At 32.5% G+C, this 14,846-nt stretch overlaps 2 protein-coding genes across 2 annotated transcripts; one reads left to right on the top strand and one right to left on the bottom strand.

Annotated features, from left to right (window-relative positions):
- Window positions 1-324: 324 nt before the first annotated feature.
- LOC104890688 (pentatricopeptide repeat-containing protein At1g62914, mitochondrial-like) lies at window positions 325-1,115 on the top strand. Its single transcript, XM_010676267.1, has 2 exons — window positions 325-569; window positions 962-1,115. The coding sequence occupies exons 1-2, from the start codon at window positions 325-327 to the stop codon at window positions 1,113-1,115; spliced, it is 399 nt and encodes a 132-aa protein (XP_010674569.1).
- A 2,493-nt stretch (window positions 1,116-3,608) lies between these two features.
- Window positions 3,609-6,657, bottom strand: LOC104890689 (uncharacterized). Its single transcript, XM_048642377.2, has 6 exons — window positions 6,499-6,657; window positions 5,604-5,765; window positions 5,053-5,223; window positions 4,695-4,801; window positions 4,467-4,609; window positions 3,609-3,619 (listed from the first exon to the last, which is right to left on the bottom strand). The coding sequence occupies exons 1-6, from the start codon at window positions 6,655-6,657 to the stop codon at window positions 3,609-3,611; spliced, it is 753 nt and encodes a 250-aa protein (XP_048498334.2).
- Window positions 6,658-14,846: the final 8,189 nt, after the last annotated feature.

Here is a 14,846-nt window from a genome sequence, read left to right as displayed (position 1 = left end):
AATATTGTCATTATCACTACCTTCATTAATGGCCTTATTCATTTGGATCGACTAGACTCTCAAGCTTGGCTTCCAACCCACTCTTGTTACCTATGGGACTATGTTTAAAGGTCTCTGCAAATGAGGAAACAATGTTGGTGCTCTTAAGTTGCTCAGTGCTATGGAATTTCATGGCCATTACCTGCCTGATGCTGTCATATATAATACCATCATTGATAGTCTCTGCAAAGACCAGCTTTTACCTCAAGCTCTCCAACTTTTCAGGAGATGAAAACCAAGCGCATTTCCCCCATTGTATTCACTTATCATTCTCTAATTCGCGGTATGTGCACTTTGGGGAAGTGGCAAGATGCTGAAGACATGTTGACTCAGATGTTGGACAAAAGTACAGCTGCTAATGTGGAGACCTACAACATGTTGATTCACATGTATTGTAAAGAAGGGATGGTTGCTCAAGCTAGGGCTTTATTTGAATACATGATTGACGAAGGCCAGGTTCCCGATATCATCACTTATAATGCTTTAATAGATGGATATTGCTTACTTGCTCAGATGGGTTACTTCCAAATGTGCGTACTTATAATGTACTCCCTCCGTTTCAATTTAATCTACACACTTACACTTTTCACGCATGCCAATGCAAAACTTTGAGGACATATATCTTTAGTTTTGTATTTGTAAAAATTATAAAAACTACATAATAATAAAATACATGTTATGATGAATCTAACAAGGTCCAACATGACTATATATCTATCCGCGTATAAATCACAAATGATGGTCAAAGTGAAATTTGTGAATAGTGTAAAATGTTAAAGCGTGTAGATTAAATTGAAACGGAGGGAGTAGTAATAAAAAGCCTTTGTAAAAAAGGGCTACTAACTGATGCCAACGAGCTATTAAAGAAACTGGTGAATGATGGGTGTCCTCTAAATAATTGCACCTACAATACAATCATTAGGGGCTTTCTTCATAGTAATGATGTCAGCAAGTCTTTGGAGTTTGTCAGCATTATGACCAATGAAGGGTTTACAGCTGATGCTCAAACTACTTCATTATTCGTGGACTTACTCATAGATCCCAGAGTCAGCAAAGAAAACAAGGCTTTGCTTTAAAAGTTCTTCAAGAAATGAGTAAGTCCTTTTTAGATGCAGAAGCTATCATAGTTAGTCTTACATGTGTGTATCAAATTTATGTGTGAAAGTCAGTTTACGGAGGCAGAGATCTTCATTTTGATGGCTTGCATTCCTTCCCTACAGTTACCCACCTTCAAATGTACTATCAATGTATTTCCTAAATTCATATGCATTGTGAAAGTGGAATTTGTTTCAACTCATAAACCAAAATTGATTAACAAAACTTTTGTATGAAGAACTATGAATATACTTTCTAAAGCTAGTGCACATTAATAATTTGATGCTTAAAATACTCGAATGATACTTTAAGAAAGTAGAAGGTAAACATTTAATAGATGCAGGACATAAATAATAGAAAAAAAAAATATTAGTATCAGCCACAACTTCAACTTTTAATTATTAACACGTAAACACTAACGCATATATATAGAATTGAAGATGGGAAAACAAAAAAGTAGATCATAATTATGGTATCATGAATAAATTAAAGTAAATATAAAACTAACCTCTATTAATAATCAACTTCATAGTAATGGTTATTGTTGAAGACATGGCCCTAAATATATCTAAGACGGTACTATATAATTGCTAACTTCACCGTCGTATATACTATATACTACGAGTACTATATAATATAATGAAAGACGACAACTACAAATAAAATAAAGTTTGTTATTACATGAAGTATTATATTATTTAAATTAACAAGTATAATTGTAGAAAATGAAAAGATTTGGGGCATAGGAGAAATTAAAGAAAAGGAAAAAAAAAAAGGGAAAAAGAAAAAGGAAAAAAGAAAACAAACAAAAGAGCAAACTAAAAACAACAAAATGTTAAACACAAGCTCGAACCTAAGTTCTCCTTGTCTTCGTGATACTGCACTTACCACCGCGGCAAGAGCAATACATCAACAATACCTTGCTAGATTTCGTATATATTATGTTCTAAGTTTTTTTCCCAGCCTATTTTTTTTATTTTTTTTAAGGGGTAGCATGTGCTACTCCTTGTTACTTAGTAGATCCGTCCCTGGACTCGTATATACTATATACTATTATATAAGGTGTAGTCTTTTACGCATAACCATATGATGTCATAAACCCTGTTGACCATGAACATGACTACCATCCAATCCTAAATTATAGTCTCTTTGTTCCTGCTGCCCACCAACATTATCATCCAATCTTGGATGATAGTATCTTGGCTCATGTTGCACACCGCAGTGGCGGACCCAGGAATTTGGATGTATAACGCTAGCTTGAGGATGAGGCGTATGATCAACCTGCTGAGCAATATTATCAACAAAGCTCAACGGCGCCTGATAGACTGTATTTACGAGAGGATGATGTTGATAACCATCCATTTGTTGACACCCCACATCGCGAGAATGAGCCATATTATCAGCAGAGCTCAATGGCGCCTGATCGACGGTACTTGCTACAAGAGGATATTGTTGATAATCATACAGATGTGACTGGTAGTTGACAGATTGATCATTTCCATGAAGTAGTAGATTATCATTCAGCATTATTGGTTCCTCCTGATTCATTGTAGCACTTTGGATGGGTAAATGAATATGATGGAGTGTTTCCAATTCCACCAAAGTCGTTTCTATAGTTGTTCATATTGCTACAGCTTGGAGAATCATCCCCTGCATAAAAAAAACAATGATCGCTAATTAGGGGACATTATGAATTTAAGACCTCAAAAAAATCATACATACATATATATATAAGAAAAAGTCCTTCTAGATATCATGATCACGGGTACTATTACTATATACGTAAGAACTACTTTCACATTGGTATCATTTGACTAATCTTGATACATTAACGAGTTATTAAATTGTTGATGGTACTAGAAAAAAATTACTTTAATATTCCCTATTATTTTGTGGAATTATTATGAACACATGTCAAATTATGTCGAAGTAGTATCTAAATGTACATTTTCAATAAATAATATTTGAATACGCAAAATATGAAACAAAATGCACTATAAATAAAATCAAGTGACACATAACTCAAAAACTAGACTAGTTTGTAGTTTCACAGTTTTACATATATTAATATATATTGACTCATTGTGTAAAATAATTTCTCATAATTGTATATAATATGTATATCATATCTGCATAGTATGATATATGTAATCGGGGGTTAAATTGATCAATATATCACTCTCAACAAGGTTGATGACACTTAACACTTGATAATTCAAAATAACTTTTTTTTCACAATTTGTAACCCAAAATGACTAGTTTAATCCATTTAGTGACTAGGTTTACTTTCATATTAAAATTAGATCATCATTTTTAATAATTTTTGTAAACTCTTTCCTTGATATTGAGCAAACATAATAGTCCATTTCCTAGGAATTACATACGGGAAATAACAACCTAAGAAATAGAACTACCGATGGGAATTAAATTCCCATTTCTACCAAACAACCCAAGTGTGGATTATGCACTAATGCTCATTGTGCACCTGAAAGAATGTGTCATTCATATAGAACACACAATTTAAAATTAAAGAACATGTGAATCTCCAATTATAAAATAACATAGGTGGTAATGAAAAAGACGTATAGTAAATGAACATCTAGTCTAGCAAACTAAACGAATGTACCTTTTAATTCAAATTTGAAAAAATGATTCTCAAACAAGTTGCAAAATTTAAGGAAACACATAACAACATTTTTCTTAAAATCATGGATTTCTAAAACTAGATCGTTTAGGAAAGGGTATACCATCCTCTACCTGTATCATGTTAGGTGTATGTTCCTATTTGTATTTGCGCCAAACAACCACTTAATGTATTAATAAAAGGACCAATATTATCATTATTAAACAAGGCTCTTTGATAAGTAATCTGCCATGGGAAAGTGAGAGCACGTGTGAACAACTGCACTCATTCGAGATTAGTCATGGACAATATCTTATACGTTGGACTACACAATATTTTTATGCAAAATTTGCTAAAAATAACCTTTTTAAAGTTAATTTTGCGAAAAAAACTGTTAAATCAATATTTGCAAACAAAAACCACAAACTTATATTTCTTTGCAAGATGAAACATATTTCTATTTTCTATTGTGGTTTTTGAGATGCAGAGTTAACCCTTCTATTTTCCTTTAATCCCTTATTTCCATTAACTGCAAAACCACCCTTATGCATTTCAAAAAATTTGTGGGTTTTTTTTGCAAATATTGTTTTGAAAAGTTTTTTTTTCCGCAGAATTGTACTTTTAAAAGGTTTTTTTTAGCAAAATTTTTCTATTATACTTGTATTACTCTTCTGACAGACCAATAAAAATAAAAATACGGAAATTTCACCTGTGAAAGTAATTGATAGTTGGGGATCATCATTTGAATCTTCTAATAAAGGCAGTAGGTTCAAATTTGACTCTGGAGCAGCTATCATTATCTTGCAATAATGCTTCTCTAACAAACCTGGTTCGAATTTAAGCTCATACATACTATGGAAAAGAAAAACTAGATAAGTATTAATATCCAAATGAAGCTAATTAAATATGATAGAAAGATAATGTGAGCATTTTATACCATAATAAGGAAGCTTGTCTATCCGTAAAATCTTCTGTTGATTTCCATATTGTATGCTTCTTAGCCTGAGGATTCTCCTCACGGAAGAATAAGGGACTATTCTTCAGCTAAAAATGTCATAAGGAGAAAAATAGATCAAACAAAAGCCACATATAAGTAAAAATATTACTAAAGATTTCATCTTAATAATGACACAAGAAGAATTTGCACATGACACATGTCTCCAATAAATTTAGCACGTACGGTTCAATGGTGGAAACAAACATTAGATATAAATATGCATACAATAAAGTTGAAATAAAAATATATTGACCAAACAAAAAATTTGTGCAATTTGCACAAATTTAAAAAGCACTACCTTAATATAAAGATATCCGCCGTTGCTTGGGAAAGTAGCACTCATAGTTTCAATATCACACCAGTTGAACTCAATCTTGATTTTAACACTGCCTTCCAAAAGTTCCAAAGCCATTTTCTTTTTCTTGAAAAAACACTTGACGACAATATCCGCGTGACGTTTTGATTTTTTCTATGACATGAAAACATAACCACATGAAACAAGAGCAACGATTAAATTTCTTTTGTAATTACTTTTAGGTTAAAACCTACTTTAGTACTGTTTGTAACAACAACTAACAAAGTTACAGTTTTGCAAAATAATGTTGAGAGAGACGAGAAGTAATAACCTAATTAAGTTATATGTTTCCTACGCTTTGAAATAAGTGAAATACCTCCATCTTTTAGTGTTGAACTTATTTCAAAACGGAGAAAGTATCATACTTTGGGACAAAGGTCATGTTCAAAATTTCTACTACTATTATAAGTATTAATACGTGAATAATCCGGGATAAAAATATTTTACCAAAGACAGACCTAAAATCACTAAAATGAAATCTAGATAACAATCACCTTCCAAGAACCAATTGTAAGAGACAAAGCGTTGAAGTTAATAGCAGTTTGCTTATCAGCAGAAGAATGATTAGGTGCTTCAAGGACTTCGGCATTGATCATACTCAACATTTTGGTCATGTTGAACTTCAGTCCGAGTGGCGGTTTACCCATATTACGAACCTTAAAAAGAAAAAAACACATAAACTGATTAGTATGGTTTTAGGGAAGCTTTAATATTTATTAGCAAAATATTAAAAATAAAATAGGGCAAATCATCAATCAGTATCGATGGATAAGATTTATTGTATCATTATACCATACGTGATACGTGCATTGCATAGGTTTAATACCAGACTACGTACTAATTTTTAAGTCCATACTGATTGAGGATCGAACTTTTACAAATTACAAGAAGGATCTCCTTACAAGAAAAATTTATTTACCTTAAAAAAATCCATATTGATAACAAAAAAAAATCATCAAGAAAAGTAAAACAAAAACGTATTGTGGCTCAATTGAACTGAAATTAACTGAAAATAATAACAACTGAAATTAACTTAATTGAACAAAAATTAACTGAAAATAAGTCCAAAAGGACAGGACTTTATGCTCGATTCTTTTGGACTGAATCAATGAAAATCAGTTCAGTTTATAAAAATTCAGTTCAATCAATTAGTTTCCTTTCACAGTTTTAATTCAATGTAGATTAGTTATTTCCTCTCCCAGATTAGAGCCTTTGGTCTTATTTACGTCAATATTCATCAATATCGCTTCAAATTGCAAAAAAACAAATCAAACAAATCATAATTATTCCTTGAAGAAAGGACGTGAAATAAAAATTACAAAACTTTGAGATAAAAATTAATAAACAATGAAAAAAAGAAACAAAGAGAGAAATCGCCATTAATAGTACCGGGGGAACTTGGTGGAGAGGAGTTGTTGCAGAAGTTCTGACGACAGTAGAAGAATTGTTATCATGAGAGTTTCTCGGATAATATGGTGCAATCATAGAATAAAGATCACCATCCCTGTTATTTGTTTGATCATCGGAGGAACAATTATTCAACGTCATTCTTTCTTCAATTTCTTCTTTATTTTATTTTCCACTCGGGTTTTTGTACAAGTAATTTGTAGAATCCCTTTATCTCAGTAATAGCTTGACTAAAGAGATTCCAGGAGTTTATATATAAAGAGTCAATCTTTGCTGACTCAAATAGAGTTTTGAATAGATATAAATTCATGCCAGAAGTTTTAGATAAGTGAAGAATAGAGTTTGATCATGAATAAACGACCTCAATAAATTGAATATAACTTTTTTATATAATCGATTTAAGAAAAACATATCTAAAAAATAAAAAGAATTATAAATATCTATTCGAATCAAATTCTTTTGTAATACTAATAAATAACGGATTTAAAAAAATGTTATTATGACATATCGTATCATAATAGGGAGGCAGTAGTATTTATTTCCCGCTAAAAATCTTAACAAAGAAGTGATCTCTATCCATTATTAGTAGCTAAATTCTCCTGGGCACAAAATCTAACTCAAGATTGGCTAAAAACTCTTCAAATCCACTTGCCACGCTGTTTTCTTGAGCACTATAAAATCCAATTCAATCACTATAATTCATTTCTACAGTTCTACCAACTAACTTTCAAAATCCCAATAAATTCAGTTAAACAAAGTCATCAAACAATAAACAAACACTCTGTTATAGTTTCTACTTTCTACTCCCCCATGGAACCACCACCTAAACAACCGTGTTCCAGTAGCACCGCCGCCAATGTCGCCGCAATCGACGAAAACTCCTCTCCATTCTCCAGTCTTCCGAACCATATCATCTACCATATGTTCATGACGAACCAAAGCCGCGACGAAACGGATCTTTCTCGCCTTAGAGCGGTAAACAGGTCTTGGAGAGACGATTTGGCTGAAGTTCCCCAAGAAGAAACTCATCTTGATGTTCCAAATCATGATAACAATGGCGACAGTCCTAAACTCTTCCTTCGTCAATCTTGTTTCTATCTTATTTCTCCTCCTAACCCTGCTGATGGTGTGCCATGGTTGGTCCGACTGATCAAACTCGAGCCCCAAAAATGGCAACTGATCAACCCTGTCATTGATGAAATAACGCCCGATTACTTCATTGCTGATCCCCCCATTAATGCAAAAATCAATCTGTCGGATTTTCGGGTTCTTGAACTTGCTAAATCGTTCTGTTTGGTTCGTAACTTGTATTATGCAACCATGCCTATATCCAAGAAAGTTGTGGGCGGGCGGGTTCGATATCGAACCTCGGGTGATGAGAAATTTACTGCCTTGGTGCAACTTGAAGAAGATGAAAGAAATGATGAGGTTTTATTATGGAAATTCGGGGATCAACAATGGACCAGAATTCGGGTCGGGCCTACATTTGAACAACAACAAGAAAAACTGCAATACCAATCCAAGATACTTGATATGGCATTTCATAATGGGAAATTTTATATCTTCTATATTACATCAATGAATGAATGGGAAATTGGTGTTATCAACCCAGATAATAATAGTTGTTCAATATTACGTTATCCATTGCGATTCATGTATAACAACCCGGAAGATGAATTTGTAATAATGCAATACATCAATGACATAAGGTTAACATCAACTAATGATGCATTGTACTTCTTTTACAAAGAATCAATGTCTGAGGATGATGGTGAATCTATTTCAACAATAATGTCGGCATTCTTGATAAAGGACAATGAACTAGTAGGAGAAGAAGAAGAGAGTTATTGGGAATGTGAACGTTTGAATAACTTAGATGATCAGACATTCTTTCTTGGATTTGGTGATAATGTTTCATTTGCGCTACAATCTTCAGCTGAGAAATTACCACAATGGGAGCCTGGTACGATTTGCTGGTTTGATAGACCTGATCTTCTTTTTTATTTAGATGGACATGGTGTCGAAGAAAGGTTTCCGCTGCCGGAAGGAGTTAAGAGTCTTAGGAGAGTGGAGTACCCATACTATAATCTGTATTTCACGATGGCCTTTCCTGAAGAAGGGATAAGAGCGCATGTTTCGAAATTTCGAGCCATGGGAAGGGAGAATCAAGAAATGTATACTAGACTCTTCTTTCCACCTCCTAATTGGGTTCGTTGGTACTGCCCTACTCTTGATGTTGAGGTTAAATTAGATGGCTTGCAATTTCATGAACTTGGTTATAATCGTTAGTTTTATGATACAATGATGATGATGAGGATGCATGGGAAGAAGTATCCATTCAAGAATTAGTGGATCAATAGGATTTTAGAAGATTGTATTATTTGGTTTACAAGTTAAATGGTGAACACGAAGTTGTCTTCTGTTGCGATATGAGAACTTGAATATAGGTAAACTGTAGATAGAAATTCATCTACTTGATTGATAGTTCATCTTGGTTAGAGTTAGTAATCGAAGTTCTTTCAAATTAGAGATTCTGACTTTGGAAAGAAGGTTGTTTACTTGTTAGAAAATGAAATTAGAAAATTTGTGTTGTAGAGTTTTTAGTGTTGTGGAATAAACTGTACATATTTGAAGATCAGTGATAGTATATCTCTTTTTAGTTACGAAAAAAGTATTATTTTTCCTGTATGTGCAATCCTTACAAGAATATGGAGGGAGAGGATTGGAACAACAAGATTTTGTGTTTCATCATTCTTATTTTCAGTTTATACTAACCTACATATTACAGATGGAAATGGACTGAGTCCAATGAGCTAGCCTCATGCTATACACTGGGTTCGGTTGGAATGGACGAAATAGAATTCATGTTGGACTCGTACCAAGTTTCTAATATGAGGGAATATGTATCGTCGTGTATACTTAAAAAGGCAAAGTCAGGTCGTGTTATACGGGCTGGATCCTCTTTATAATGCCAAGATATTCCTTCGATTGAGAATGAGTGGATCAATAGGAAATTCAACCCATATTGTGCTTGTGTGGGGTCTTGCTTAATCTTAAACACAATAACCATGAACGGCCTATGGTCCACCATCGTGTCGTATCTCTAATTTAGAATATAAGAAACTGTTTTATTTATTACAATATGTTGTGCATGCATGTACATGTTATGGTTTATGCACATATTATGTTTTGATGATGAAAATTAATATAATATATTTTAGTATGAAAGTACTACCTCCGTTTCTTTTTAATTGTTACACTTTGACATTTTACACTATTCACAAATTGCACTTTGACCCTCGTTTGTGATTTATACGTGAATAAAAACATAGTCATGTGGGATCTTGTTAGATTCGTATTAGTTTATATTTTATTAATATGTAGTTTTTATATTTTTTACAAATACAAAATTAGAGATATAAAGGCTCAAAGTAGTGCATCGGCATGCGTAAAAAGTGTAAGTGTAACAATTAAAAAGAAACGGAGGTAGTATGTAACAGTTGAAACAGATGCATGAAGAAAGGAATTAATAAATGAAGACTTTGAAGAAAAGAAGAATCAAGATTGAAGTCAAGTTTATATGTTCCTTAGAATAGTTACTTTGTGTAAAAATGTAATAGGCCTGAATTAGGTGATATACTATGTGCTAAATATAGAAATATAAAATTAGTATAATTATTATTTTCTTAGAGTTAAGAAAATAAATAATTGTATTAATATTATATGTCTATATAAAAAGGAAATTAGTTTATAAAATAAGATAAAATATTTTCATAAAAAATGTTTTAGAAAAAGAATTTTATAAAAAACGTGGTTTTAGAAAAATATTTTTACAAACGTGTTTTATGAAAATAATTTTATGAAAACGAGTTTTAGAAAAGAATTTTAGTAAACAACGTAATTTGGTTTTCAAAAAGGATTTGGAAAATATTTTTTGATAAAAACAAAATTTTAGTTGAAAAGAAAATCTAATAAGAAAAAACTTATCTTTTTGAGATTAAAGATAAAGATAGAAAAAGATAAAGTTTGTTTTTCTAAAAAGAGAGTTTTATCCCTTAAATTAAGGATTAAAAGATAAAGATATTTTTGAAGGATTTTCGTCCAAACCAAGTCTTATAAAAGGGATTTATAATTCACTTTTAGATCTCACGTTTTCAGAGAGAAAAATCGGAGATATTAAGAGCTGAAAACTATTTCCTTTCGCAAGTCAGATTCAAGTAACGAATATACGAGTGTAATTGTCCTATTATAGAGAGTGTCAATTCTTAGAGTTAAGAGTTGGTTAGCACTACTAGGGTTAGTAGTGAGGGAGTCTTATTGTATCAAGAGGTTGGTATCTTAAGATTCAAAGAAATAAAGAGTTTTGTTTCGTGTGGACGTAGATCTCAGAGGTGAGATTGAACCACGTTATATTCTGTGTTTATGCATCAAATTATACGTAATTTAAGTTTTAGTTTTCGCAAAAACTCAAATCAGAGATTTACGATTATTTCGCACAGTGGCTGGCACTGTGCAATAACAAAGGTTTTGCGAAAATCGATCAAATTTCGTCACTCAATTCAACCCCCCTTCTTGAGTGTCACCTTGTGTTCCAACACAATATTTCCTAAAAACTCTCGGATAAATATTTTTCAAAACCATTTGTTGCATCAAATAATTTCATTTGAGTTCCCTAAATCTAAGCAATATAAATTACTTACATAAATCCTAAGTACAGACTCTTGAACTTAGTTTTTATGTCTTCTCTTCAAATCTTTATCTCTTAAGATCCATGCGTCGACAGCTAGCTCAAGAATAGCATATATTTCCTTGAGGAACTGTGAATAGGAACTTGAATCATAAAACATCATTTTGTAGATTAAATCTTGTTGTTGTGTTTATATTAACGTTGTCTTGATTATAAGTGCCACGCCATCCATGACTCCAACTCTGGAACTCGCTTAGACAACCAAGTTCCTACTCTGGAACTAAAACACTATTTATCAAAAAATCCAATATATGTCAGGAAGTTTGCAAAGCAGTCATAATCCAAAACTAAGGTTCAATAGTTTACCAATTCACAAACACATTTTCAAAATAGAAAAATAAGAGAGAAATGTTTTTCAAAAGTGAGAAAAATGCTTACCTTTTCACAAACATTATACGTTATCAGCACAAACACTATATTGCAAAACATAAACACATATATTTTGGTGTTAGCTGACATAATGACCGCTATTGCCATTAATTCTCTAAAAATACCACATAATTATCATTTATTTCTTACATATATACTTCTAGCTCAACCATACATGTTATTTTCCTCGTACATAATGGCCACTAACTTTTATTATTTTAACATCACTTCTCTAAAATTACCATGTTATTTTTTTTCTAAAACCACCAAGTATAATTATATCATCACCAAACATGGTTAATTTTTCTAGCTCACTTTTTACTTTAAACAACCAACTAAAACAAGAGTAAAATAAATTTTCACATTCAAGCGAAGAGGTAAACAATCTTTTATTGTACCAAAAAAAAAGGTACACAATCTTATCAAAACATTCATGACTTCATTAAAAGAAAACAATCTTTAATTTAAATCAACACCTAAACACAAACTACTCCCTAAAAATGAACTATGTACAAGCAAGCTAGCGTCCGTCATCGGTCATTATTAGCTAATGAAACACGTTTGCGACCACAAATTGACTATTTTTATAGTGGTAGGCTAAAACCCTAGTCACAAATTTACTATTATAAAAAAAAAAAAAAAAAAAAAAAAAACAGTTCCTATGAAACATATTGCTTCTACTGTCAGTACGTTAGAAAGAACATTTCTGCTGCTTTGTACTAATTCTGATTCTTATAATACTAATTTCCTTTTGCATCATAATAATACTGAATTCCTCCTGCATCATAATAAAACTGATTTCCTCCTGCATCATAATAAAACTGATTTCCTCCTGCATCATAATAATACTGATTCTGACTAGAATGATCAAGAGTATTATTCCCAAGTTGTGTCATCTGCTGCATGGAATTCTGACAGCCTAGATGATCTTGTCCTGTATTATTTCCCATGGTCGGATGTACACTACTGGAATGTACGTAACCAGCTTGCTGATGTGTAGTCCCCAGGTTCGCCGACGACACAATGCTTAATTGTGATTGGTCATAGCCTAGTGTATATTGTCCTATATTATTTTCCATGGTCGCATGTACACTACTGGAATGTACGTAACCAGCTTGCTGATGTGTAGTCCCCAGGTTCGCCGACGACACAATGCTTTGTGATTGGTCCTTGGTGTCATAGGGTTGCTCATTATTAGTGGATGAAAGACCATGATAACCTGTATTATATCCACTACTTATTGTAGTGATATTGCTTGGAGAGTTGCTCATACTATGTCCCGAGAAATTCATGACTAGATGTATCAAAGAAAATAAGCCAAGAAGTGTGATCAATGAGTGAATAATGAATTTAGGCTTCGTTTGGTAGGGCGTAAAATATTTTCAGTGTAAAATGATTTTCATGGAAAACAATTTACAATGGAAAACACAATTTCAAAATTAGTTTTCTGTTATTTGGTTCGATGTAAAAAAATGATGAAATGAAAGGAAAATGAAAGGGAAAGTAAGGAGGTAGTGAGAGGAGTGTACAAGAGAGATAAGGAAAATAGTTTTCCTTTCATTTTGAAAGGAAAATGATTTTCCATCATTGGGAGAGTAATTTTACCCCAAGGGAAAATGGTTTTACACTCTTTTGCCAACCAAACAATGTAAAACTGAAAATAGAGGAAAACAGTTTTCCGGGAAAATGTTTTACACCCTACCAAACGGAGCCTTAATGAAAGTAAACAAATTCAAATCAGATTGATTGAAATAATGTAAAAAATACCTGAAGGATGATTTGAAGGAATTTGTGGAGCAGGCGCGAGTGGAAAATGAATCTCATTGAAGTACATACTAGCATGATAGGGGAAAGGTTGTTGGCTTATAAAATACAAATTAGGGTCAGATTGTATTATTTTGTTGTAATGTTTTTCCAACACTCCTGGACCAAATACAAGGCTATGTTTCCTGCAATGAATAAGTTTCAAAAAATGAAGATCATTAATTAAGCAAAGTTTATATAAAAATCCACTATAGTTTTTTAGTGTGTAGTTAGATTGATATTAAACCATTCATCAATAAGAGATGTTGGTTAATCTCAAAGAAACCGAGGTAGTAGTTCACCTTATTATGGAAGCTTGTTGTTCTGTGAAATCTCCACATTGTTCCCACTTAGTAGATTTTCTAGGCCGAGGGTTAACTTCCTGCAAGAATAAGGGTGGGTTTTCCAGCTACAAATAAAAAAGGAAAAACAAGTGTTAGAGATGAAATTAGTTATGTGCGATCTTGTTTGATTCTCTCGTTAATATTAGAGATATTAGCGCTAAAGTTTGGCAGTAGATCGATAAAAAAATACTACTTACTGTTTTTTGTTTAACAGAAAAATAAATCAGCAGGAATGTGGGAGATGATCAGGAAACTAACCATGATATCAAGAACTCCTCCTTTGTTCGGGTGAAAAGTAGCTTTAATGGCTGCAATATTAGACCACAAAAACTCAATCTTGTTCATCCGGTTGCCGATCAAAACTTCCCAAACTAATTGCCTTTTTTTGAAGTAACACCTGACTATCAATTGTCCTCCATGCCTGGCGATTTTCTGTCAGATTCAATAGATCACATCTGTTATATTAATATCATACAAATTATATAAAACAATCATGGTCTAATTAATCCGAATAATTACTAGTTACCACTCTACATGCAGCCATTTTCACGTTTAGGAAATTTTACAAGAATTCTTAGGTCATATATATGCAACGATATTGTTTTTTTAGATGCGACATTTCCCTTCTTAGTGGGTGGATTAAGCTAATCAAATGTTGCATCTAAATATAACAGATGACGATAACTTTAGAAAAGTTCTAGGAAGTAGACAAATTAGAGCAGAAAAATTACCGTCCAAGAGCCAATTATGATAGAGAAAGCAGAGAAATTAACCGCTTTTAGTCTATCCGCTGAAACAAAGCTATCATCTGTTTGACAGGTAGCTCCACTAAGCAAATTCAGTTTATTCAGGAATGATGGTGTCTTATTCAGCTGCAAACCAAGTATTTTTTCACCTTTTTTAGCATCCTCTATTTCTTCACTCTGCCAAAAACCAAGATTTGTTATTATGTCTTCCTAGGTATGAAGTAAACTGCATAATAAAAAGTCAACTAGGGTAAAAAAAAGTCAACATCGGTAAATGATAAATTTGGCCGGAAATTCATAAAGTGGTTTCTGTTCACAATC

The sequence above is a fragment of the Beta vulgaris genome, chromosome 4 (assembly GCF_026745355.1).
Source record: "Beta vulgaris subsp. vulgaris cultivar EL10 chromosome 4, EL10.2, whole genome shotgun sequence".
NCBI lineage: Eukaryota > Viridiplantae > Streptophyta > Magnoliopsida > Caryophyllales > Amaranthaceae > Beta > Beta vulgaris.
The sequence above is the reverse complement of the archived record's forward strand: the minus strand, read 5'-3'. Positions and strand labels throughout refer to the sequence as shown.